Below are 27,556 nucleotides of genomic sequence, written 5' to 3'. Positions count from 1 at the left end.
GGCTTGGCCAGAGCTGGACTAACGCATCCAGTCCTAAGCTTCCTGGCTCTGCTCTTCGACTGAAGAAGCACATGAGTTATGAGTTCTTGACAGAAGCCATCAAGTCCATTACTGGTCTGCCCCAATGGCGCACAATGAGCTGGAATGCCTTTTGAGAGAGGAACCATTCTCCTGGGTCCAGGACTTGTCGACTGAGAAAGTCAGCTTTGACATTTTCTATTCCACCCACGTTGGCAATGAAGAGAGCCTGAAGGTGTATTTCCACCCACCGGAAGAGAATCTGTGCTTCTAGATGCAAGGGATTACTTCTAGTGCCCCCTTGCCTGTTCACATATGCTGCTGCCATTGCATTGTCAGAAAACACCTTTATCACTCTTCCCTCCAGGGCCTTTTCCCCATGGATCTTCAAAGTGTGATGGGGACAGGAAATACGCAGCCAGCACCCTGATACCCTGAGGGTTCTTACACAGGGCACCCTCAGCCTCTGCTTAAGCCTCTGAGAAATTCAGAAGGCAAGCTGGCTCCCGGGGAACAGACCCCAAGCCCTGAAGACACACAGCAGGCTGGCTCTCCAGATCCATCCGAAGGTTTGCCTTGCAGAGCTGCAGTCCAGCTCAGCAGAACCTGTGTCCTTTCCCAGGCAGATAACCCCTCAGTAAAGGGACTTAGGGTATTGAAGCCACCCAAAAAGTGAACTTTCGATGAGGAAAAAAAGAGAAAATTTAAGCAGAGGAGATCAGAAACACCTCTGCACGGTTCGCTTACAGAAGGAAAAATAACTGAAGGGGGCACTATACTCCACTGGCAATATGGAAGATGCTGATAGCTGTGAGTATCACACTTCTGCAAGTCCCAGTTCACAGGTTTGGATTGAAGACCATATGTACAGACTCCTGAGGAGATGTAACAGAATATCCATTTCTGCACTAGGCGTTTAATGCAGCAGTTAATGCATGCTATTGATTGTGAATGCAGAGCTAAAAAAAAATACTGTATATTATCATCTGTTAAAATCCATGTTAAATAATGGTCCTGTTTACTAAGCTTTTTAGCTATTTAACATAGAAACATGACGGCAGATAAAGGCCAAATGGCCATTCTAGTTTGCCCATCCGCAGTAACCATTATCTCTTTTTCTCTCTGAGAGATCCCACGTGCCTATCCCAGGCCCTCTTGAATTCAGACACAGTCTTTGTTTCCACCACATACTAACAGTTCAGGTCTGCACACATGAACTGGTAGCCTATTTTAATTCCCACAATAAACAAATAAATTCTTTTTACCTGTTAATCTAGAAAACAGTGCTAAGTGCAGGCCTATAAGATGCAGCTAACTGGTGTGTGTTTCCTGCTGTTCATTTGTCTGTTAACGTCATGGCAGCCCTCTCAAAAAGATGGAACTATCCCTCGTAATTAACACAGAGGTATTGAAATTATTGGGTAGTAACTAAAATATGCAATACCTTAGCAAATAAGAGCCTTCGTATGGTTCAGAACAAAGGACTCTAAGGTCCCGATTCTATAAAGGGTGCCTAAGTTCCGCTTAATGCTGAATAGTAGACCTCCTTTACAATGCCTATAGGACCTAGTTTTACAATTGCTATGCAACTTGTTAGCTCATTGTGTAGCACACTGGTTCAACCTGCAGCCTTCTACCCTAATGTTGCTGGTTCGAATCCCAGTCACTCTCTGATGGAAGAGAAATAAATAAAAACATTAAACAGATCCAACTCACAGTATCACAATTATAATGAAAAACGGCATAAAATCACCATTCTAGTAACATCATAATAACAAAATATTATAACATTAAGGACATTGGACGTCTAACTCTTGCCTAAAACCTGATTCTCTAAAGGACGTCTCAAAATTTGGATGTCTAAACAGTGTTTAGCATCGCTGATTGCGATTCTACAAAGGACGCCTATCTTGGACATCTAAACGGCACCTAACTTTAGATGCACTTTGCAGAATCAGGGCCTAAATGTTTCCAAAAATTTCTCATTGTTATCCTATATCCTATCTCATGAACTCAAAACCTTAGAAAATGAATTTTATTATTGGATAGTTACCTTCAAATAGTGAAAAAAGAGAGAATATCTTATATTACAGAATAATATATATATGAAATGAATGTGTATAAAAAATAAATTTTTAACAGTTTTCTTTACTGCCTTGGTAGCCAAGCAGCAGGATGGAGCTGCCGCTATGGAGATGCAGCCCTTGAAGAGTGCAGAAGGGGGAGAAGGAGATGATAAAGACAAGAAAAAGGCAAACTTACACAAGAAGGAGAAGTCGGTCCTTCAAGGCAAGCTGACCAAACTGGCAGTACAGATAGGCAAAGCAGGTATGACGAAAGGATGTGACAAGAAAACAAACTAATGTGTTAATGCATGATCTTAGTGGTTTGCACAAGATAACCAAGAACGAGCAATTCTTGGTTCTCTTGTCAGCTAGCAATGGAGCAGATTGAAACCTTTGTTGAAATCCATTTTCCTGTTCTTTTATCTAGGTTGTCTAATATGCTGGTTAGATCTAAAGAACTTATATTAACTGGGATTCTATGTATCAAACTTTTTCACTCAGACTGGTCTATAGTATGCATAGGCCTGCTTTCATAAGTTTAACTGTTCCCTTAAAAGGTATCTGTATTGCCCACGTATTTAGCTGGCAAGGGTACATAGAAGTCACCTCCACCAATGCTCCAGAGTAATAAGATACTTTATTGAATATACATCAAATAATACCAAGCAATGCAGACAGACATCAGATAATTTACAAGAAATGATCAATAAACAAAGTACTTCACCATGATTGGCACGCCCTCTTCCAATACTGATCGGGAATCTAATCGATCAAGGGAAGAGACCCAACCCACAGTTCCCGTAGCCGCGGCAAGATTCAAAGTCCAGTCTGTGTCTCTCAGTCTTTTATAGCACAGAAAGTGCTGAATTTCTTACACACACAGACACTGCTGTTTCTGTAATAACAACAGGTGCCTCCCTTATCTCATAACTCTCCCCAATGAAATGTGTTACTCAGGCCCTCCCTATTTGCAGTACCATGAGAATCCTTCCTCGGCCCTTCCCAGTAAGACATGAAAACATTAAACAACTTGCTTTCACAAAAGTGAGCTGTAAGGCTGCTAATTGTTTGGCACAGATGTGAAGTAAGGGTTGTAGCAGGAAAAAGTAAGCAGACATGAAGATTCACACCTAATAGCCAAAGTGACTACTTGCCATGCCCTGGCCAGCCGTGGGCATAACAATATCTTAAATGGAAATGTTGCATGTTCTGTTTTATAGCTGTGGACCACTTAGCACCTTATCAAACAATGTCCATTAGTTCACGCTAAGCTTTAGTAAAAGGGCTCTATAGTGAATTGGTGGCAGCTATTTTAAAAAATCCAGCCGTCAAAGGCTAGTTTGGTGCAAGCTGGTATTATTTCTATCTCTCGGATCACACTGGACCACCAGGACATGTTCAGGTGGGCTTTGGGAAGGGGGTCTAGAGGGGAGGGTTTGGTTGATCATCCTAACCCTTGGCAGGGGGAAGGTAGAGGATAAAGAAGGGGGATTAGAAGGGGACTGTTTCTATGCTTCTTGGGAGGAGAGAGGAAGGGAGTTCAGAAAGGTGAGGCATCTTTCGATGCGGTTTGGAGGGACTGAGGATTGCTTGTATGTTTCCAGTGGGAGGGGATTGGAAGGGGACTACGATTTTCTGCTTCCAGGGGGTTGGAGGAAGGGTGGCGGTATGCCATGTGCTTAGTGACAATTCTATAATGGCACCTTGGCACCAAGATTCTATTATAGAATGCTATAAGTAGGCATTGGCGTGCATAAAATTAGATACCAACAGATACCAATAGTAACTGTTGGTACCTAATTGTACCCTGAAGTGCAAGTAACTGTTCTATAAGTTATGTGTAACTCTGAGACATGCCCATGTTATGGAATAGTACCTAGCACTTACTTGCTTAATTGCAATTAGTGGCATCAATCACATACATAAGCGCTATTATTTTATAACTTATATGCTCAACTGACACATATCTGTAGATGCCAAATTTATAGAATTGTCCTCTAAATGTCTTGAGTTGCTGTCCAGAAATTGCTTGCATGAGCAAATTCCAAACAAATGCTTATCACAAAGTATAATAGAGGTTGAACTCTTTTCTAAAGGAGAATGGCCTTAAAATGAAGCCATTTTCTAAAGAGGTTTGCATGCAGAAAAGGACTTTAACAAATTTGCATGGTTGTATGACGCAGGACCTACTCAATGGTCCGCAACTGAGTTCTAATGCCAAAAAATATAAGGTTATTCACCTTGGCAGCAGAAATCCATGCAGTACTTACACTCTGAATGGCGAGACCTTAGCAAGAACTGCTGCAGAACGGGACTTAGGAGTAATCATTAGTGAAGATATGAAGACTGCCAATCAAGTAGAGAAAGCTTCATCCAAGGCTAGGCAAATGCTGGGTTGCATCCGAAGAAGTTTTGTCAGCTGAAAGCCCGAAGTTGTAATGTCGTTGTACAGGTCCATGGTGAGACCTCATCTGGAATATTGTGTTCAATTTTGGAGGCCACATTATCAAAAGGATGTGCTGAGAGTGGAGTCGGTTCAGCGAATGACCACCAGGATGGTCTCGGGACTCAAGGATCTCCCTTGAGGAACGTATGGTAAGTTGCAGCTATACTCTCTCGAGGAATACAGAGAGAGGGGAGGCATGATAGAGACGTTCAAATAAGTTACTGGTCGTGTTGAGGTAGAAGAAGATATCTTTTTCCTTACACGACCTACGGCAACAAGAGGGCATCTGTTGAAAATCAGGGGTGGGAGATTTCATAGCGACACTAGGAAATATTTCTTCACCGAAAGGGTGGTTGATCATTGAAATGATCTTCCACGTCAGGTAATTGAGGCAAGCAATGTGCTCAATTTTAAGAAAAAATGGGATAAGCATGTGGGTTCACTTCGAGGAAGTGCTTAGGGGGGAGGGTCTTTAGAGTGGGCAAACTTGTTGGGCCGGTGGCCCTTTTCTGCCGTCATGTTCTATGTTTCTGTGTATATGCGTGTGTAAGTAAGGATGCTGACATGATGGTGTATTGCTATTCCTGGAGAAGTGGAGGGGCAATTTTGATATGACGTCCAGATTCGAGCTTGAACATTTTATGGAACATGCACAAAAGTCTAGTAGTGAACATGACCATTTTTGAAACAGAAAAACATCTGTCCCAGTATGGCAATTCTTATGTTTTTATGCTTGTTTCAAAAATGGCCAATTCTCAGATGTGCAGAACCATTTTTGGGAAAAAAAAAAAATGTCCAAAATAAAAATGCACAAAACAAGCCTTTGGGGGAGGCCAGAATTTTTAATAGACTAATAACCACACAGATATCCCAGCAGAGCAGTAGGGCTCCTTCACATAAAATGGCCCTGGTACACATCTCACCATAACCCCCTTATAGTGTATGGTGAGCCCTCCAAAACTTGTACATCATACCAATAGCCCTTATGCCTGCAGGTGTCACCTATATGTAGGCAAAGTGTGATTTGGGTGGGTTTTGGAAGGCTCACATATTCCACCATAAGTGTAGTAGTTAAAGTGGGATTGGGCCTGAGTCCCCATCTCTATGGTTGACTACTCCAGGAACCTGCTTGTTGCGCTAGTAGGACTGGCCATAACGTCTGAAGCTATCATACAGGTAAGTATGTACTGTTTCTTTCACATCTTTGTGGGGTAGGAGGTCAGTGACCATTGGGACGTGTGTGAGGTGGTCATTCCTTCATCTCTCCAGTGATCATGTGTTCAGTTTGAGCACCTGTTTGATAAAACAGATCTAACTCCAAACATCTAAGTTGTGCCCTGGATATATTCTTAAATGTTCGATTATTGCAGAATCACATCCAGATCATAAGCCCACCCTAGTCCTGCCCAGACCTCATCTCTACCACACTCCCTTGAGATTTAAATGCACTGCAGTCAACCACCTTAGTAATCCATGTACAATGGGTTTCGAAAATAGTAAATTGGAAGGGTTTGGCAAAAGATATGCCCATCTGCCCCTTTACTCTACATTTTGGATATTTTCCTTTTTTGAAAATGAGTCCCATAGTCTGGAAAAGGGCTAGAACTGTGATAAATGAATATGTTTTATAAAATGTGTAATAACATGCATAGAGTACACATATTCAATGACTCCTTTGGAGCATGTTAAATCCCTGCATGAGAATTTGTGCACTTTTGGTCAGAGTTCAGGTTGATAGTTATAAAAGCTTAGGCAGAAGATATCTTGTCATTTTCTGCTTAAGCACTCTGTTATAAATGTCTCTATACTTACAAATCTAGATTTGAAATATTGGTAGAGATCTATTCCAGCAGGCGGCTTAAGGTGCTTCTAGCAAGTATTGACTCCAGGGAATAGAGACTTATACAGTTGTTGCAGTTCAGCTTTGTTTTTGTGTCATAAACATTTCCCCCAGTAAAACATCTAATTCCCTTGGAAGGCATTGAGTGCTTTATGTCAAACAGAATAAAGCTCATCATTTAAATATATGCAAGTCTGCTGTACCGACTCAACAAAATATGTGCAAACGAAAAATCTTTCTGAGGGAAAAAAAGTCTTCTTTTCTGTGAAATTGATTTACTTGGCCATGGCTTATGATCAGAGAAGCTTTTGGGAAAACATCAAAGCTGTTTCTAAAACAGCAGTCAGAAAAAACAATCAATGGATAGTTACAAAATACTTCAGTCTCAGAAAGCCATTACGCACTGCACAGTATACAGTAAGGGATGATTATGGAGCTTTGAGCTATCAGACTTGGGGACTCCATTACAACATTATAAAACAGAGATGACGAATTCCAGTTCTGAAGTGCCACAAAAATTGTGTTTTCAAGGATGTAACAATTAATATTGGATATATGTCCTTCATACTTTTGATCCACGACAAATCAGTTTATATAGGGCCAGATTCAGTAAATGATACTCAAATTTAGGCGCTGGGAAAAATCTTCACTAAATGCTAATTATAAAGGGCGTTCTAGGCTGAGCACACTTCATAGAATAGTGCGTAGAGCGAATTCCCATGCCCAGTTGTGAGTGCAAGGACTTGATGTAAATCCTTGGGATTATAAAATACTGCGTCTAAATATTTGGAATACCCCTTCCATGACCCATGCCCTCTTTTGGGTTGTGCATGAAATAATTTGGGCACGCAGAGCTATAGTATAGTTTGTAGACAGATGCATGCTTAAATCCAAACTAATGCCAATTAATTCCAATTAAACTCAACTGACTAATTAGTTTATTTGTGCATTTCGGCTCTGTGCCCATATGTGGGCAACATGTATAGAATCTGGAAGTAAGTACCAGAGTTTAATATTTTTGTCTGAAAAAGCTCTGTATCATATTCCTACAACTGGGCCCTCCCTCACATATTTACATTAGCACATTCACGTAAACAGGTTGTTATTTGGACAGAAGTGCAGATGTTAAGACAGCTGCTATTATATGTAATATGTATTGTTTTTAATAGTAAACTAAACTAAAACTTGAATTTATAGATCAGGTCATCTTCATATAATAAAGCTCAACTCGGTTTACAATAAATTAAAAAGTTGAAGAAATAAACAGAACTTACAATTTTGAGAATAGCCAAGTGTTTAAGTTTTTGTGAAAGGATTGAAGTGAACCTAATTCTCTTAAGCTTAGGGGAATAAGCTTAGGGATGAGACTCATGGTGGGGAAGAAGATTAAGAAGAGGATAAACACTGTAAAAACGCTAGAGCAAGCATAGTCCCTCTTTAAGGACACGCTCACCAAGGCGCAAAATCTATATATACCCCGTATCAACAAGGGATCCAAGAGGAAAAAGAACAAAGAACCGGTGTGGCTCACTGTAGCAGTGAAGGAAGCGATCAGAGACAAGAAGACTTAGTTTAAAGAATGGAAAAGGTCAAAAATGGACAAAAATTGGAAAAAGCATAAACAACATAAGGCAGTAAAAGGGGCCAAAAGAGACTACGAGGAGAAAATAGCCAAGCAGGCGAAAAACTTCAAGCTGTTTTTTCGATATATTAAGGAGAAACAACCTGCGAAAGAAGCAGTGGGACCGCTGGATGACCAAGGAATAAAGGGAATGCTAAAAGAAGACAAAGCAATCACCGACAAACTGAACACATTTTTTGCATCTGTATTTACCGAAGAGGATATACACAGCATACCAAAACCCATCAGGCAATATCCTGGAAGCGAAGAAGGGAAACTGACAGGGTTAACAGTCAGTCTAGAAAAGGTATACAGGCAGATTGATAGGCTTAAGAGTGATAAATCCCTGGTACCGGATGGTATCCATCCGAGGATCATCAAGGAACTGAAAGGGTCTATAGCTGAACTGCTTCAGCTAATAGCAAATCTGTCGATCAAATCAGGAAAGATTCCGGAGGACTGGAAGGTAGCGAATGTTACGCTGATCTTCAAAAAAGGTTTGAGGGAAGATCCGGGAAACTACAGGCTGGTGAGTTTGACCTCGGTACCGGGAAAGATGGTAAAGGCGCTGATAAAGGACCGCATAATTGATCACTTTGACGGCCATGGTCTGATGAGGACCAGCCAGCACGGTTTCAGCAAAGGCAGATCTTGTTTGACGAATTTGCTGCACTTCTTCAAGGGAATAAACAGGCATAGACAAGGGCGACCAGGTCGACATTGTATATCTGGATTTTCAGAAGGTATTTGACAAGGTTCCGCATGAACGACTACTTCGGAAAACTGCGAGCCATGAAATCGAGGGTGAAATACTCACGTGGATTAAAAACTGGCTGGAGCATAGGAAACAGAGTGGGGGTAAATGGACAATACTCGGACTGGAAGAACATCACTAGAGGGGTGCCGCAGGGTTTGTTGCTTGGACCCGTGCTCTTCAACATCTTTATAAACGATCTGGACATAGGTACGATCTGGACATAGGTAAATTTGCGGACGATACGAAGTTATTCAGAGTAGTGAAGACACAGGGAGATTGTGAAGATCTGCAGCGTGAGATAATCAAGCTCGAGGAATGGGCATCGACATGGCAGATGAGGTTCAATGTGGATAAGTGTAAAGTGATGCATGTCGGTAACAAAAATCTCATGCACGAATACAGGATGTCCAGGGTGGTACTTGGAGAGACCTCCCAGGAAAGAGACTTGGGCGTTCTGATCGACAAGTCGATGAAGCCGTCTGCACAATGTGTGGCAGCGGCAAAAAGGGCGAACAGAATGCTTGGAATGATAAAGAAGGGTATCACGAACAGGTCGGAGAGAGTTGTCATGCTGCTGTACCGGGCCATGGTGCGCCCTCACCTGGAGTACTGTGTCCAGCACTGGTTGCCGTACATGAAGAAAAATACGGTACTACTCGAAAGGGTCCAGAGAAGAGCGACTAAAATGGTTAAGGGGCTAGAGGAGTTGCCATACAGCAAAAGATTAGAGAAACTCGGCCTCTTCTCCCTCAAACAGAGGAGATTGAGAGGGGACATGATCGAAACATTCAAGGTACTGAAGGGAATAGACTTAGTAGATAAAGACAGGTTATTCACCCTCTCTAAGTTAGGGAGAACAAGAGGGAACTCTTTAAAATTGAAAGGGGATAGATTCCGTACGAACTTAAGGAAGTTCTTCTTCACCCAGAGGGTGGTAGAAAACTGGAATGCTCTTCCGGAGTCTGTCATAGGAGAAAACACCCTCCAGGGATTCAAGACAAAGTTAGACAAGTTCCTGCTGAACCAGAACGCACGCAGGTAGGGCTAGTCTCAGGGCGCTGGTCTTTGACCGGAGGGCTACCGCATGAGCGGACTGCTGGGCACGATGGACCACTGGTCTGACCCAGCAGCGGCAATTCTTATGTTCTTATAATAGGATTTCCCTAGTTGACTAATAGAAATGATACTTTAAAGGGAAGGAAAAGATAGTTTAAGTTTTTGCATAGTCCTGACCAGACCCAGTCTTTGAGAGTTCCAGGAGAGAGGTACAAGTAGAGAGCATATGTATGTTTTTTTGAAACTGCCTAGGTTTAGGCTGTGCATAAATTTTTAAGTAAATATAACTTAACAAAATCGTTCCAATTCTGTCTTTGAGCTTGAGCGCTAACCAGCCATTTTCAGTTAAGTGCTCTTGAAAATGTCTGGCTAGCCCCAGGCAGGTGATTTAAATAGCCTGGAGCCTCTCCTGGCCATTTAAATCATTATAAATATCAGGCCTATACCTTATAGCTACTGTTGCTGTGGCATTCATCAAAATCAGTTTTCATTTTTGTTTTTTTGGCTGACGTGATCTCTGTTTTTCCTTCCAATATGGTATCACTGTGGAGACAGACGCTTCTTATTAACAAATGCATTCATAATACTGCTGTTGAAAATGAGATTGACATTTAGCCCTTATTGCACTGTTACAGATATCCATGGCAATATTGATTCATCATGGGGATGAATGCCAAGCATCTCTTTTTGTATGGTATCTATCTTATTCACTTTGATAAATGGCTCATATTGCTGCAGCCTGATCTGCAGAGTTGCATTCTAGAGATAAGAACATAAGAATAGCCTTACTGGGTCAGACCAATACAAGGCAAGCAGTGGCTTCCCCCATGTCTTTCTCAATAACAGAATAAGGACTTTTCCACCAGGAACTTGTCCAACCTTTCTTAAAACCAGCTACACTATCCGCTCTTATCATATCCTCTGGCAACGCGTTCCAAAGCTTAAGTATTCTCTGAGTGAACAAAAATTTCCTCCAGTTGGTTTTAAAAGTATTTCCCTATAACTTCATCGAGTGTCCCCTAGTCTTTGTAATTTTTGACGGAGTGAAATATTGATCCAAAAACGGGTTTTAGTGATCGGAAAAAAATTACAGGTCCTAGACCTGTTGAAAACTGTGTTCAAAACCAAATCTCCAAGGTAACATATAATATGAATACATTTGCAATCGATGCATGGAGATGGATAGCTTGAAATATCAGGTAAGACTACTGGAAGGAACAGTGATGGAACTCGAAGACAGAATCCGAGCACAGGAGAAGATTCTAGTGGAGTACAGCCCAAACGACGATGTCAAGGAACTAGAAATGTTCATAGAGGAAGCTCATCAGCACCATGTAGAGAGTACTCAGGAAACTCAGGAAACCGATGTGAGGAGAGAAGACACCCATGCAAACACAGAAGAAACCGAAGACGAGGTAGGAGACAACCGCACACCAGGAGGAATAGTGAGACCACAGGAAGACATCGCCCCACCCAAAGAACAGGAAACAATTTCAAGAGTATCATTGGAGAAGGATGACTGGCCCTACTCCAAGGACGTGGACCAACGCCCCCCAAGGAACTCCCGAATAAAGAAGATGGGGATCATCGTAGGCGACTCCATCATACGACATGTGGACAGCTACACCGCAGGAGGAAGAGAGGACAGAGTTGTCACCTGTCTGCCTGGAGCAAGAGTGAAGGATGTGACCAACAGGATCTCCAGGATCATAGATGGAGCAGGGGGAGAGGACACCGCTGTACTTATCCACGTGGGGACAAATGATGTGAGCGGGCGGAAGTATGACAGGGAAGAGCTGAAGGGCCAGCTCCGCTTTCTCGGAAGACAACTGAAGATCAGGGAGGTGAAGGTGGCCTTCTCCGAGATCCTCCCAGTACCAAGAGCGGATGGAAAGAGACAAGGGGAATTGCAAGTAATCAACGCCTGGATGAGACGATGGTGCGAAGAAGAAGGCTTCGACTTCGTGCGCAACTGGACGGCGTTCTGGGGAAAAAGCAAGTACTACAGAAAGGACGGACTACACCTCAACAAGGAAGGAGCAAGAGTTTTGGCAGGCAACATGAAGAAGGCAATCGAGAAGGCTTTAAACTGAAAGATAGGGGAAAGCCGACAGTCGACCACCGGTCGATGGTACGGATAGCAGGATGCCCCGACGAAGAAGCCAAGGACAACTACACCTACACAAGAGAAGACGACCTCACAGCCAATAAGGGAGAAAAAGCAGGAAGGGACAACTCAGACATAGGAGGGGACGACCACACAGTAAAAAAGGGTGATAACACAGGAGCAGTAAAGGATACCAAAATTGAAGCTACAGGGACGGCCAAGAGTAGAAGGTCCAAAAAGGTAACACGAAGAGAACTTAGATGTATGTATACAAATGCTAGAAGTCTGGGTAACAAAATGGGGGAACTAGAGACAATAGCAAGACGTGACATATTGGATATCATTGGCATAACAGAAACATGGTGGAATGAAGAAAACAAATGGGACACAGTACTACAGGGATACAAACTGTATAGAAGAGATCGAATAGGGCAGAAAGGTGGAGGTATTGCTCTATATGTTAAGGAGGGGATAGATTCTGTTGAAATGGTTAAAACAGAAAGGAAAGAGAAGCTGGAGTCACTCTGGATCAAAATTCCTGGTCAATATGGCGCAGATACGAAAATTGGCCTTTACTATCGTCCACCAGGACAGGCGGAGGAAACTGACGCAGAAATGATGGAGGAAATCAAACAAGAATGCAAGACAGGCAATGTAATTATATTGGGAGACTTCAATTTCCCAGGGATAGACTGGAAACTAGCAACCTCCAACTGCGGCAAGGAAGCCAAGTTCCTGGAGGTGCTAGGGGATTGCTTCCTGGAACAAATGGTAAAAGAGCCGACAAGAGGCAACGCCACCTTGGACTTGGTCCTAAATGGCCTCACGGGACCGATAACAGAAGTGGAAGTCATAGTTCCACTGGGAACGAGTGATCATAATGTAATCAACTTTAAACTACACATCAGGAAAGGGAAACATGCCAAAACCTTAACCACCACCTTGAACTTTAAAAAGGGTAAATACGATAGCATGAGAGCCATGGTAGAAAAACGACTCGAGAAGATGATGGACAAACTTGAAACGGTTGATCAGGCATGGACACTACTGAAAAATACTATCACAGAAGCACAAGATCTCTACATTCCGAAGATTTCCAAAGATCGGAGAACAAAGAGCAAAAGAGAACCGGCATGGCTTACCATACAGGTGAAGGAAGCCATAAAAGAAAAGAAGGACTCTTTCAAAAAATGGAAATGCATAAAGACAACCGAAGCCTGGAACAAACATAAAGATGATCAGAAGAAATGTCACAAGGCGGTGAGGAATGCAAAACAGGAATATGAGGAAAAAATAGCCCAGGAGGCCAAAAACTTCAAGCCCTTCTTTAGATACGTGAAAGGGAAAAAACCTGCAAAAGAGGCAGTGGGACCCCTGGACGACCAGGGAAGAAAAGGGTACGTCAAGGAAGATAAACAAATCGCAGACAAACTAAATTCCTTCTTTGCGTCCGTCTTTACGAAGGAGGACACCTCAACAATACCTGAAGCGGAGAAAGTGTTTGCAGGAGAAATAGAAGACAGCCTCACCACAGTTGAAGTGGACTTAGACCAGATATACTATCAGATCGACAAACTTAAAAGCGACAAATCCCCTGGACCGGATGGGATTCATCCGAGAGTCTTAAAGGAATTGAAGGTTGAAATCGGAGAGTTATTGCAAAAACTTGCAAACCTGACAATCAGAACTGGACAGATACCGGACGACTGGAGGATAGCGAACGTCACCCCAATTTTCAAAAAAGGATCGAGAGGGGAACCGGGCAACTATAGACCTGTGAGTCTTACGTCTGTCCCTGGCAAGATGGTTGAAGCACTGATCAAGGATAGCATAGTCCGGCACTTGGACGCATATGACTTAATGAAACCCAGTCAACATGGATTCAGGAAAGGGAAATCATGTTTGACTAATTTACTCCAATTTTTTGAGACCGTGAACGAGCAAATCGATAGTGGGAAGCCGGTGGACATAATATATTTGGACTTCCAGAAAGCGTTTGACAAAGTTCCACACGAAAGACTTCTCAGGAAACTACATAGCCATGGCATAGAGGGGGATATACAAAGATGGATAGGCAAATGGCTGGAAAACCGAAAGCAGAGAGTGGGCATAAATGGGAAGTTCTCCGACTGGGAGAAAGTGACTAGTGGTGTGCCCCAGGGCTCGGTACTTGGGCCGATCCTTTTTAATATTTATATCAATGACCTAGAGGAAGGAACATCCAGTGAGATCATCAAGTTTGCAGACGATACAAAACTATGCCGGGCAATCAGATCGCAGGATGATAGCGAGAAACTCCAGAGCGACTTGTGTCAGTTAGAAACATGGGCGGAGAAATGGCAGATGAAATTCAATGTGGAGAAATGCAAGGTAATGCATTTAGGCAATAAAAATAAGGAATACGAGTATACAATGTCAGGTGCAACTCTGGGGAAGAGTGAACAAGAAAAGGACCTGGGTGTGCTGATAGACAGAACCCTGAAGCCGTCGGCACAATGCGCGGCAGCGGCAAAGAAGGCAAATAGAATGTTGGGCATGATAAAGAAAGGAATCTCGAGTAGATCGGAGAAAGTTATAATGCCGCTTTATAGGGCAATGGTCAGACCACACTTGGAATACTGCGTCCAACATTGGTCTCCCTACCTAAAGAAGGATATAAAACTGCTGGAGAGGGTGCAGAGACGAGCAACAAAACTGGTGAAGGGTATGGAGAAACTGGAATACGAGGACAGACTTATAACACTAGGATTGTTCTCCCTTGAGAAAAGGAGACTGCGTGGGGATATGATCGAGACCTTCAAAATACTGAAAGGAATCGACAAAATAGAGCAGAGAAGATTATTTACATTGTCCAATTTGACACGGACTAGAGGACATGTAATGAAGCTAAGAGGGGACAGGTTCAGGACTAATGTCAGGAAGTTCTGCTTCACTCAGAGAGTGGTTGACACCTGGAATGCTCTCCCAGAGGAGATTATTGCGGAATCTACCGTCCTAGGCTTCAAGAGCAAACTAGATGCATATCTCCTTAAGAGAGGCATATAAGGATATGGTGGAATATAAATTACGCCAGGTGTACACCTGGCAGGGCCTCCGCGTGTGCGGATCGCCGGACTTGATGGACCGAAGGTCTGATCCGGAGAAGGCAGTTCTTATGTTCTTATGTTCTTATGTTCTTATGAACACTGTGTAAACTCTGCTGCACAACTCATCTTCTACCAACATCGCGACGCTCATGTCACCCCTCTCCTTAAGTCACTTCACTGCTTCCCTATCTGCCATCACATACAGTTAAAGATCTTATTGCTGACCTACAAGTGTGTTCGTTCTGGTGCCCCTCAATCTCTCTCCTTATACACCTCTCAAAGAACTCCATTCCTCAGATAAGCCACTCTTAGCATTACCTTCTCCTCCACTGCCAATTCCAAACTTCATTCCTTTCATCTAGCTGCCCCCTACGCCTGGAATAAATTACCTGAGTTTGTCCATCAAGCCCCTTCCCATGATAATGGAACATTGTAAAAGTGTCCACAGCAAAAAATAGAATGTTTCAATAATAGCTAAGTGCCAAAAATGGGACCAAACTGACCAGATGACCTCTCCCTTAATCCCCAGTAGTCACTGACTCCCTTCCCATCCTCCTAAGTGGCAAAAGTGACAATACTTACCAGGCCCTATAACAGCTGCAGATATAATAGGCACGCTGCACGATTCATCTTCTACCAACCTCACTATGCTCATGTCACCCATCTCCTTAAGTTACTTCACTGGCTCCCTATCTGCCATTGCATACAGTTCAAGATCTTATTGCTGACCTACAAGTGTGTTCATTCTGCTGTCCCTCAGTCTCTCTCCTCACTTCTCTCTCCTTATATACCTCCCAGAGAACTCCTTACCTATGATAAGCCGCTCTTAGCTATACCCTTCTCCTCCACTGTCAATTCCAGACTTCGTTCCTATCATCTAGCTGCCCCCTATGCCTGGAATAAATTACCTGAGTTTGTCCATCAAGCCCCTTCCCTTCCCTTGTTTAAAAGCAGACTGAAAGCCCACCTTTTTGATATAGCTTTCAAACCTTAACCCTATTCCTCTGCCCTCCAACCCAGCCCGCTGAGTAACCATTCCCCCTTAACTGTATCCATGACATCCTGTTTGTCTGTCTTGCCTGTTTAGATTGTAAGCTCTTTTGAGCAGGGACTGTCTTCTTCTTTGTGACTCTGTGTAGCGCTATAGAAATAATTAGTAGTAGTAAATCAAATGATGTACTTTTTTGGGAATGTATCTAAATTTGTAGATGACAAAGTGCTGAGTGAGTCTAAAGGCACAGAAATGGCTAAAGATCCTGAATGCGGTCTTGCTTTCAGATCACTTATTTTCAAAAGAATCATACGGCATAATACATCTATATTTGGCCTGGCACAGACTGCAGAGGCTTTTCTCTCAAGGGTGCAAGAATTTAGTAGCTGGGAATCCACCTCAAATGTTCAATGTCATATTGAAAATGCCCCTCGATGTGCCTTTATAAAATAGGCTAGAAATATCTGCCTGCTTGATCTTCATAGATAGGCAACCTGTTATAAAGTTATTCCCTGTGAGTTCTCAATTGAAGTTTCTGAATCAGTTTATCTTCACCAGACCTAAGGCTAGATGCACTAAAGTCACTCGGTAATACAGCCTGGGTCGCCGTTGGCCGATTGCAGAAGAGCAATCAATGCGCTCACAAGTTTGCATGCAAATGATTTGTATGCAAACCCGACAGATCAGTTGCTCAGTGAACGATTGACACATGCGCAGAGCCCTAACAGCAGTGACAGGGGAAGCAGCCTCGTTACACACACACGATCTGCCCCATTAATAAAAAGAAAAAAGCCCCCTTTCCTCCAATGCTGATGGTCCTCCCCAATGAACCCACCACAACCTCACTCGTTTGGGTCCCCGGTGCCATGTTCAGTCGGGGAAAGCCATCATCGGTGGTGGAGGATTTTTTTTTTTAATGGGACAGATATTTTGCCTGCCTGCTTTTTCCAATCTCTATAATCTCATTTTGGGGGGAAATTGCCAAGCGATGTTAGTGCATCAATCACTTGGCTACTTTGCATGGGGGTTTAGCTAATTTGCAGGCCGGATCGGAAAATTGGTGATCGAAGGGAAAAACACGCGGTGAACTGTTTTATGAATAGGGTCAGTAATAGCGTTTGTCGCTAAAGCTGTGAACACAGGTTTAACAAAAACTTTAGTGCATCTAGCCCAAAGTCAACATTTGCAGTACTTGAAAAGTTAGACTACCAAGTTGAGACACCGTTATTCACCATTTGGGACCTGGGTTGGCCACTGTTGGAAACAGGATACTGGGCTTGATGAACCTTCGGTCTGTCCCAGGATGGCAATTCTTAAATATTGATTTTGAAAATTAACTTACTGACTTTTATCTTATCTGATTTATTAAAATTTTACGTAGCCATTTAAATTGCTTTCCTCTGCTCTTTTTTATAGTTTCTACATGTCTACAGTTGATGACTATTTTAATTATTGTTGCCTCTAGTCCGATTTACTGTTGTAATTTAATCTATCTAATTGTTTTGTTATATATGTGTGTTTTTGCTTTGTAATACCATATTGCACTCTTGAAACTGCAGTATATTAAAATGAAATGAAACTGAAATGCCTTTACAGAGCTAATAGAATCGTTTCAGTATATGAACATTGGTGAATGTGTAGTTTCAGTGATCACTTCTGCTTCATATGAAGCCACTTGAAGGAAGCTGAACAGAAGGCAAATCCCCCAGTCATATCATTAATTACGAGCGTACATAAGAACAGCCTTACTGAGTCAAACTAATGGTCCATCTAGCCCAGTAACTCGTCTTCATGGTGGCAAATCCAGGTCACTAGTACCTGGCAAAAAAAACAAATGCTAGCAACATTCCATGCTTCCAATCCAGAGCAAGCAGTGGCTTCCCACATGTCTGTCTCAATAACACTCTACTGAATACTAGTTTAGGACAGATCTTAATATTCCCTAACAAATCACATAAAAGTACATACCTTTTACAAGCATAGACTCAGTTCCACAATTTTATAAAAAGCCGTCTTTTGCATCTAAAACAATCCTTCCCTATGCAGTTTTAGCAATACTTGTCTTTTGGGGAACATTTTTGAGTCTCCTTAAATATCTCAAGAAAGATATAGCGGCACTAGAAAAGGTTTGAAGAACAGAGACCAATATGATAAAGGGGATGGAACTTCTCTCGTATGAGGAAAAACTAAAAAGGTTAAGGCTCTTCAGCTTGGAAAAGAGACGACTGAGGAGAGATAGGATTAAAGTCTACAAAATCCTGAGTGTAAAACGGGTACAAGTGGATCGATTTTTCACTCCTTCAAAAATTACAAAGACTAGGGGAGACTCAATGAAGTTACAATAGGGGAAAATTTTTTTTCACTCAGAGAATAGTTAAGCTCTGGAATGTTTTGCCAGAGGTTGTGGTAAAAGCAGGTAGTGTAGCTAGTTTTAAGAAAGGGTTGGACAAATTCCTGGAAGAAAAGTCTGTTCTGTGCAGAGCACCCTTTAGAGAATGCTAGTGTTGCACGTTTCCCATGCCTAACCATGGTCATAAGGACTTGCACCTTCCAAAAGCTAGTGTAAATCCTTGTGTTCAACTGTTAGCAGTGATGCATGTAAATTCAAGTATCCTAAAATATTGCACCTAGTTTCTGGGATGCCGCTGATTCACCTATTCCTCTCCTGTGGCCTTGCTCCTTTTTGAGTTGCACACTATGAAATTTTAGACACACCTGTTATTAAGAAAGGCAGTGGTCTCCAATGTGCAACCCCAGAGCCACATGTGATCCCCAAAGTCCTCCATTGCGGCCCTCAAAAAGCTGGTTGAAATGCTCTTGAAATCCTATAAATGTGTTAATTTCAATCTTGTCCACTTGATAGAGAAACCGTAAATGAGTAAGGCATTCAGCCACAGTTGAGAAGCTGGAACTGGTCCTGCTTAAGACAGGAGTAAATATGTTTGATCTGGAAAGTTAGTAGAGATGAATAAGAGGGAAGGGGAATTCATCAATGTGTGTTACTGGTAAGTCAGGTTATTTTACCACAAGTTGTAGGTCGTATGCATTTGAATGTATTGTCTCTGCTCTGTGGATGGAGTTAAAGGCTTTAGTGTAGTGTCTAAGGTGTCCTCCTAAATGGACAAATATCTGCTTTTACAATAGTTGATATTTAACAGAACCTCAATAGCACCTACAGTCCACCCTTTTCTCTGCAACCATATCAAACCCTTGACTATGAAAATATAAGGAGATTCATTTTCAAGGACGTTTTTTTCCCCCCTGAAAACTGTATTCAACACATGTTTGTTTCTGTCAGTGACAGTGGGGGCCTTTTACTAAATCTTAGCATGCTAATAGACTTCAGAGTGCGCTAAATGCTATACTTGTAGTCAGTGGCATGGCGAGGGTAGGAGGTGCTACCCTCTTCGCCCCCCCATTCCTCCTGAGCTGCCCCCACTCCCATGACCTCCTCTCCCCGGCTCCTTCCGCGCCCCCACACCACATTCACACCTTCCCTCCCCCACCTCCGTGCAGCTTCTCCAGCCTGTGCTCACACTGGCGTTGGCTTTCCCTCTTGATGTAACTTCCTGGCCCCACGACCGATGCCTCCACTGAGACGGCGCCCGGAGAAGTTCCCCACTTACTATGCCACTGCTTGTGAGCCAAAAGGGAACCTAATGATTTGTTGGTTGGTTTGGTTTTGCCAATTTTCAGCAACCTGAACATGCTGTATTCTGTTTACAGGTTTGGTGATGTCTGCCATCACTGTCATCATTCTGGTACTCTATTTTGCTATTGACACGTTTGTGGTCCATAAGAAGCCATGGCTGCCAGAATGCACTCCCATTTACATTCAGTATTTTGTTAAATTCTTCATCATTGGTGTCACTGTGCTGGTGGTTGCCGTTCCTGAAGGACTCCCTCTCGCTGTCACCATTTCTCTTGCTTATTCCGTAAAGGTAAGACGCATAAGTGCCCAAATGATTTTTCTTCTAAGTAGGTCACTGTTGAAACTTGCTGTGTGCATGGTATTATTTATAATCTTCTAATCAAGCAAACTCATTCCTCAAGAGAATGATAAATAACTACTGAAAATGTACAGTTAGGGATCAGTAGAAGAATTGCCTAGTTTTTAAAAGTGTACTGTATTTTTTTAGACAGTTCGTGTACAACAGGGACATAGTCAACATTGAGCGAGACGTGCAGAGATCCAAGCACTGCCCACTATTGGGTCTGCCTGCTGCTGAGAGGAATTTACATGGCCGTAATTTGAGGCATGGTGTTGGTGCACTGGGAGGTCAACACAGGAAATGGATTGGTTTGGAATAGATTTATGTACTTGATATACTGTCATATACCAAAGTTTACAAGATTTTTACAAAACAAATAATTTGTTTGTGCACAAACTAGCAGATTCTATAAAAGACACCTAAAGTTAGGCACCCAGATCGGTGTGCCTAGCCTATCTAGATGCCTAACTTAATTATTTAAAAAGCAAGAAATTAGCACCTTATAATTGGCTTAAATTGAAATTAATTGGGTGGTAGGCACCTACCACTTTCAGGTAGGAGCCTAGTCCAATGTGCTTACTGGAAATTAGGCATGGTTAGGGCAGTGCCATAGTGAGGGTGAGAAGCATCTAGTGTGGTGGTGCACCTCCCCTGCGCTCTTCTCGCCCCCCACCTCCACACGCTCATTCCCTGCCCCCTCATGCCACACAAGTGGCCCTGCCCTTCCCCCATACTTCTGTAATGTTCCTGGCATGAGCAGCAACCCCCAACCTGCTGTCACGCCAATGTGGGCTCTTCCTCTTGACGTCACTTCCTAGGGGTGGGTCCAGGAAGTGACATCAGAGGAAGAGCCAATGCTGGTGCAACAGCAGGTTGGGGGTTTCTGCTCACACCAGGAATGTTACAGAGGTACGGGGGAAGGAAGTTTCTGTGAAGTTTTTCTTTATTAGATTGCTCTTTTCCAAATTATTGTCTATCCCTATTAAACTAGGCATCTACTTGGACTCTTCAGCTAGGTAACCAGTTATAAAAGACCTTTTATAAAATTACTCTCAAAATGGAAGAAATCCTTATTATATGCAGCCCAAAATACGAGTTAACTTTTTATATCGGGCCAGACATGGCCAAATTTACAAAAAGCTGATCAAGGAGAAGGAGACCAGATGTCAAGGAGTAGGTAATTAGAAGATTGAGCAAGAATTTGCACCAGTTGGTCTGAGGCAGCGCTGCTGGATTGCAAGGAATACAGCTGCATTTACCGCCTCCTTCTATAATGCGTACATGGCTAGAATACTAGCACTTTTGCCTGTAAGGGTACATTAACCTCAACAGTGCCAGCGGCTTGCCTAAGTGCCCCTAACCTAGGCCTGTATTCTATAAATGGCACTGAAAAATGGGTGCTGGAAAATACTGGGGCTAAGTGCCATTCTATAAAGGGTGCCCTTTATTTATTTAAAACATTTATAGTCCGCTTTTAGCCAAAATGGCTCACAATTGAACATACAAGTCTCATAGTTCTTCCAGTGAACAAGAGTAAAACCAGTAAAAGAGGTCACTTACTAGACATTTTATCATACACGGTCTCAACGAAATCACATATTCTGCTCAATGTAGGGAACAATTAGTGTAAAAATACATGAGCCAAAACAAAATTTAAAAAATGGAGTTTTCAAAAATGTAACTGGTTGCCACAAAATCTCAATATGCCTGTTAGGGCATTCCAGAGAACGGGCCCAGCAATAGAAGAACATGATTTCTTTGGCCGCTCATAATGCACTGTACTCATTCTGCCCACATCAAGTAACTGACAGTTCTCTGACCTGAAAGGCATTTTGTCAAATAGTCAGGCAAAGAGCCATAGATTCCCTGCTGGACAATTTTCACGATTTTAAACTGAATCCGAAAATGGATGGAATCACACCTAGTGCCGATTTCCTTTCCCTAACTACCAGTCCTAATCAGAAAAGAAACTAGCCACACGTCATTTCGGAAGAAGTTGAAAACCCTACTTTAACAGCTGATTCAACACACCTCCCTTAGGAATGATACTATTCTCATCTTATTCTGGACATAGATAACTCCCCTTCCAACAACTGAGTTTTTCTTTGCTCCCCTCTTCTCCCCTTCCTCCTTAAGCTCCCTCTGAACCCCTTTCAACCTTTCTATGTAAGTCGCCTAGAGCCTGAAAAGGTATGAGCGACACACAAATGGAAGATTAGGCCCCAGATTTTATGCCCCCTAATGTAAATTCTGGTGCCTGAGTTGGGCATGCTAATCCAGCCTTCTTTAACTACGCATGTAACTTTTTGACACATGTTTGACATGCCCATGACTTCTTTTGAGATACATGCTATGGGAGTTAAGCACACTGCTTTATAGAATAGCATACAACCAGATATACACCCAAGTATTGATTGTTCAGAGCTCATGATGCAATTAATTTGCATACACATCTCGGGAGTGCACCCAAATTCGGGCACCATGTATAGAACAGTTATGGTTGTTTTTATTTGATATACAGTGTTCCATAAGAATTGCCGCTGCTGGGTCAGACCAGTGGTCCATCGTGCCCTGCAGTCCGCTCACGCGGCGGTCCTCTGGTCAAAGACCAGCACTCTAACTGAGACTAGCCCGGTCATTCGCGGCATTGTCCGACCGAGACTTCCTGTGCTAAAGTTGGGCTTCACCAATCAGGAGCTGCGTGTCAAAGCAACTTTAGTGCAGGAAGAGGTGGTCGGAGTATACGGCAAGTGATTTCCTTCACTTGCCAGCGCTCCATCTGCCCTATCCTGCCTCTTCAGCTACCCTCTCCTGCCTCCCCAGAATACGATTTTTTGATATTCATGGGGGTTCTGTGAATATCAGGGGAGTACTGTACTCCTTTACGTCCACAGATGTCAAATCAGTTTACATTACATTGACTAGTAACCAGGTACACTAAGCCTTTTCCTTTTCTGTCCCAGCAGGTTCACAATCTAACTATTGCACTTGGGACAATTTTATTAACAAGACTTATCAGTGCTTATTCCTTTATTTTGGAACGTTTACCGATTCTCCTTTGCAAGAGGTATCCAACAATTTAAACTTTTCCTTCCTTCTAAAAAAGGGATTAAAGGAGTCAAGATTTTCACTCAATCTTTGGTCTTTAAACTCTCTCAACTCTGGAATGATCTCCTCTTTTTTAAGAAGTTCCAGTTCATTTCAATTTTTCTGTAAATCTTTAAAAACTACTCTATTTGCCAAACATTTTGAAAATGAATTCTTTTGAAATTTTGCTATTATCTTCTATTTATCATTTGTAAATCATTCCCTGTTTATTTAATTGCTGTAAACCAAGTCGAGCCTTCTCAGAATGATGACTCAGTATACAAAGTTAAGCTTTAGTTTAGTGCTGATAATTGCACGTTAACACCTTGGCGTATCTGAAGTGCTGCGTGCCGAATCTAGTGTGCAAATATTTAAAAAAGGGGGGCATAGCCAGGGGAGGGGCATGGCAGGAACATGGGCATTCCTAAAATTTATGTGCGCTGTTATCCAGACCATACAAAACACCGCCCTCAGATTGATCTACTCACTCAAAAAATATGATCACTTAACAACTGCCTTCTTAGACTCTCACTGGCTACCCATACAAGCACGAATCCAATTCAAATTCTACTGCCTGATATTCAAAGCATTACACGGCTCTTCCCCCTCCTATCTAAATAACCGCTTAAACCAAATCTCCACCTCAAGACACAGAAGAACCTCGAACCCTTTCGCCTTCCCCCCACTCAAAGGCACACAACGCAAGAAAATGTTTGACAACCTTCTAGCAACACAAGCAGCAAAAATCAACCATTCCATCTCCAATCTTATGACAATATCAGACAACTTCAAAACATTCAGAAAAGAAATCAAAACCCTGCTTTTCAAAAAATTCATCCAAATATCTTAACCCCTCCTCTTTTACCTCCAGAAGATTCACCTACCTTCAGGTAACCTTCCCCCAAATTACCCACCTTAACACCTTCCAATTAAACAAATACCATAAATAGATTGTAACCTACCCTCTCTAACTGAATTCCATATGTATTTTTCATACAGTTCTTCACTGTCAGTTTAATTTCCATCCTATAAATTCACATAGAATTTTTCTTTTTTCAACCATCTTTATTTTCTCTTCTTTATTAATTTCCAGGTACTTTAGTTAGATTGTGAGCCTTCGGGACAGTAAGGGAATTTTTTAAGTACCTTCTTACTTCTCATTTATAATCTTAATGTATATTTTCTTCAAACCGCTTAGAACCTAACGGATGTAGCGGTATATAAGAAATAAATTACATTACATTACATTATAGAATACGCTCAATCTGTGTACAAGTATGCACAGGTTTTTAGGACTGGTTTTCCTTGTTCTAAATGGGTATATGTAAAAGTTATGTCAAGGACCGGCGCTTAGTGCAGTTCTAGTCGGTGCCAATTTTTGGTCATTATCTATATGCAATATTACCCTCCCTCTACATAAAGCATCTCCTCACCCTCCTCCTTGGCCTGCTTACATTTTACTAAAATAAAGGTTTGCACTTTGTTGATTTCTGCACATACCTTTAGCAGAATAAAGGCTGGGAACTTTCAGACCACCAGTTTACCTGGGCAAATCAGTGTTTATGTGGCTAATTGGCTTCTGGAAATTGCTCTCTAAAAGGTTTAGAAATACTGGTTTATTGCATACCATAACTATGTAGCATGTCAGAAAATTACATAAAGGTGTCTTTTTTTTTTTTCTATAGTGTATTTATTTCAGAATATAAGCTTTATCCTGAGTATTTGATGTCAGAGGAATGTAAGTAATTTGCCCAGGGTCATGAAGAGCTAGGATTGAGCCCACAACTTCAGGGTACTGAGATCTTAGCCTTAACTACTAGGCCACTCCTCCACTCCTGCTCCTATCCGGAGGATAATATGTAAATGCTATGGACTGTACACATGGATTAAGCATGGGTGAGCCATAGGTGGAGCTCCCAGTTACACACATAACTATGCCTGTCCCTGCCATAGGTGCCGCATGTGCACTTCTGGTGTAAATATGGGTGCATAAATGTTAGGCACACCAAAATCACACTAGTTACAATAGTTTTCTATAAGAAAATCTGGGTATCCAGTTGTTGTAGAATAGTACCCTACCACACATCCTCAGGCCACCTAAATGGAAGGGCCCACTTATAAAATTGCCCCCTTTGTGATGTCCAGGACCTCCTTTCTCAGGTCAGGACGATATCTGCGAAGGATTGTTGAATGTGACTGACCAAAGACAGCTATGAAATTCATTGTGCAGAATTCTGAAGAGTGAATCATTGATACCTTTTTTTTGAGAGTTACGGAGTGAAAGTGATTGAATAGTATGGTCTTGAAGGTCTCTTAAATGTTGTCAGGAGAATGCCTGCTTGGGAGCCATTTTCAAATTTGGGTCCCAGCCCTAGCAAATTTTCAAACAGGCCAATTTATGAGCATAATCTTCAAAGTTAGGAGTGTAAATCCTTTGCATACTGAGGCCTCAGATTATAAGCCCTCTAGGGACAGAAAAATACTGCACCTGAATGAAATTTGCCTTAATTTACCACCAAAAAGGTGTGAGCTAAATCCAAATCACTTGTATGTATCCTGGAAAGCACAACCATTATGCCAAGGTTAATGCTATTTTTAAATTATATTTATTTCCTCCCAGAAAATGATGAAGGATAATAATTTGGTGCGTCATTTGGATGCTTGTGAAACCATGGGAAATGCCACTGCTATCTGCTCAGACAAGACCGGGACACTAACAACCAACAGGATGACAGTGGTGCAGGCATATGTAGGAGATGTCCACTATAAAGAGATTCCAGAACCAGATTCTTTACCATCTAAAACTCTAGACGTTCTGGTGAATGCCATTGCTATCAACAGTGCATACACAACAAAAGTCCTGGTAAGTCACTCGTAATAATGTGTCAGGCATTCATGACTGATTTTGGAAGAAGTGCTCCTAATATTCCAACATCCAGTTTATCAAAAGCAGCGGTGAGAGAGAATAAGTCGTGGTTGTTTAGGGAGGATGTTATCAACATAGGCCACCGTTAAGTTGTTTTGTTGGGTTTTTTTAACCACAAGTTGGGTTGTTTTAGCACAGGGCCTCCTTGCATAAAACAAGACCCTGCGCTAAAATAACCCAATTTGAGGTAAAATAACATGACATCAGTAGCCCTCTTTAGATCTCAGAGTCAGAGACGATTGAGTATAAGATGGAGTGGGATTTTCAACCCAGATTTCGGAACACACCCAGCTAGTCAGGATTTCAGAATATCCACACTGAATATGTATGAGATAAATTTGCATGTATTGCCTCTATTGTATGCAAATGTATCTCATGCATAGTCATTGTGGGTATCCTGAAAACCTGACTGGCTGAGTGTATCCTGAGGACTGGGCTGAGTACCCTTCCAGAAGAAGGATGTAGAAGAAAGGCAGGTTGGCCTGATGGCTGGTTAAGAGTAATTTTACGTGGGTTAGAAACCAACATATGACATAATTAATTTAATTTAATTCTTATATACTGCTAATAACTGTGAGGTTTCTAAGCGGTTTACAAAAATGATGCATTACAAAGATACAATAATTAGTAATTTATAGAACGCAAACAGGAAATGAAAAGTAAAATAATTCCCCAAATAGCCCTGGCTAAGGGTTGTTGCTATGATGACTGGTTCTGATGAGTCAAAGAGAGATATAGAATGGGAAAAATATCACTGAGTAGCTTCAAATGAAAGCTGGTGGTTCTGGATCCCAGTTGGCTGTTTTCACGGAATTAGAAGCTCAAAGGAGCTGTAGGAAAATTTGTCTTTCCTCTCTCTAGCTTCAAAAGATAAAGAATAACACTGTAAAATATTGATGAAAATTAGTATGCATGGACTAAGAACAAAATGAAATTAGCAAGGGAGAGAGATAAGCTTCTTGTGCCTTTCTTCTTTTCTGTATATGGAAATTGGCCTTTTGTTCTTTCTGTTTTCTTCCTACATTGAGATAAGTTATAATAAAGTCTTTGCACCGAGGTAGAAACATGAAATGGAATTAGTAAGAAGAGACTAGTATACTGGGACATTGGTCCAACTGAAAAGGATAAAACTTGTGAGAGAGATAAATTAATGGTGAAAGATAAATCCACACAGTAAATAGTTGTGTTATTTCTACGAAAGGTGGGATAACAAATAAATACATTTTAGCTAAGTGACAAAATATCATGGTATCCATCCAGTGCTATTTATCTGGCCAGCTAAATAGAACTATGCTGGCTAGCTGCTAACATTCAACTGGAGATAGCTGGCTGTCTTCCACTGAATATCCTGGTCAGTGGCTTGTCCGATCACTGGCTGTGTCATGCAACATATTGTATCAGTCAGTATTCATTGGCTGACTAGTCACTGTCAATATTCATTGGCTAACTGGATAAATTTAGCAGCCAGATAGACCTGCAGATCTATCTTTGGTTACTAGGACTTAGCTGCTCAGTTGATGAATATCAGCTTGGCTGGCTATGTCAACTGCGGCTAAATATAGA

General features: G+C 42.0%; 1 protein-coding gene across 2 annotated transcripts in view; it reads left to right on the top strand.

Moving 5' to 3' along the window:
• Positions 1-27,556, top strand: part of ATP2B2 (ATPase plasma membrane Ca2+ transporting 2) — a 691,115-nt gene that overhangs the window by 402,769 nt on the left and 260,790 nt on the right. For both annotated transcript variants that reach the window (XM_033926077.1, XM_033926076.1), the window contains 3 exons: positions 2,182-2,346; positions 19,715-19,929; positions 25,688-25,930. In XM_033926077.1, coding sequence (XP_033781968.1) covers positions 2,182-2,346; positions 19,715-19,929; positions 25,688-25,930 — 623 coding nt within the window. The remainder of the gene's footprint in view (positions 1-2,181; positions 2,347-19,714; positions 19,930-25,687; positions 25,931-27,556) is intronic.

This window comes from Geotrypetes seraphini, chromosome 17 (assembly GCF_902459505.1).
Source record: "Geotrypetes seraphini chromosome 17, aGeoSer1.1, whole genome shotgun sequence".
Lineage (NCBI taxonomy): Eukaryota > Metazoa > Chordata > Amphibia > Gymnophiona > Dermophiidae > Geotrypetes > Geotrypetes seraphini.
The sequence above is the reverse complement of the archived record's forward strand: the minus strand, read 5'-3'. Positions and strand labels throughout refer to the sequence as shown.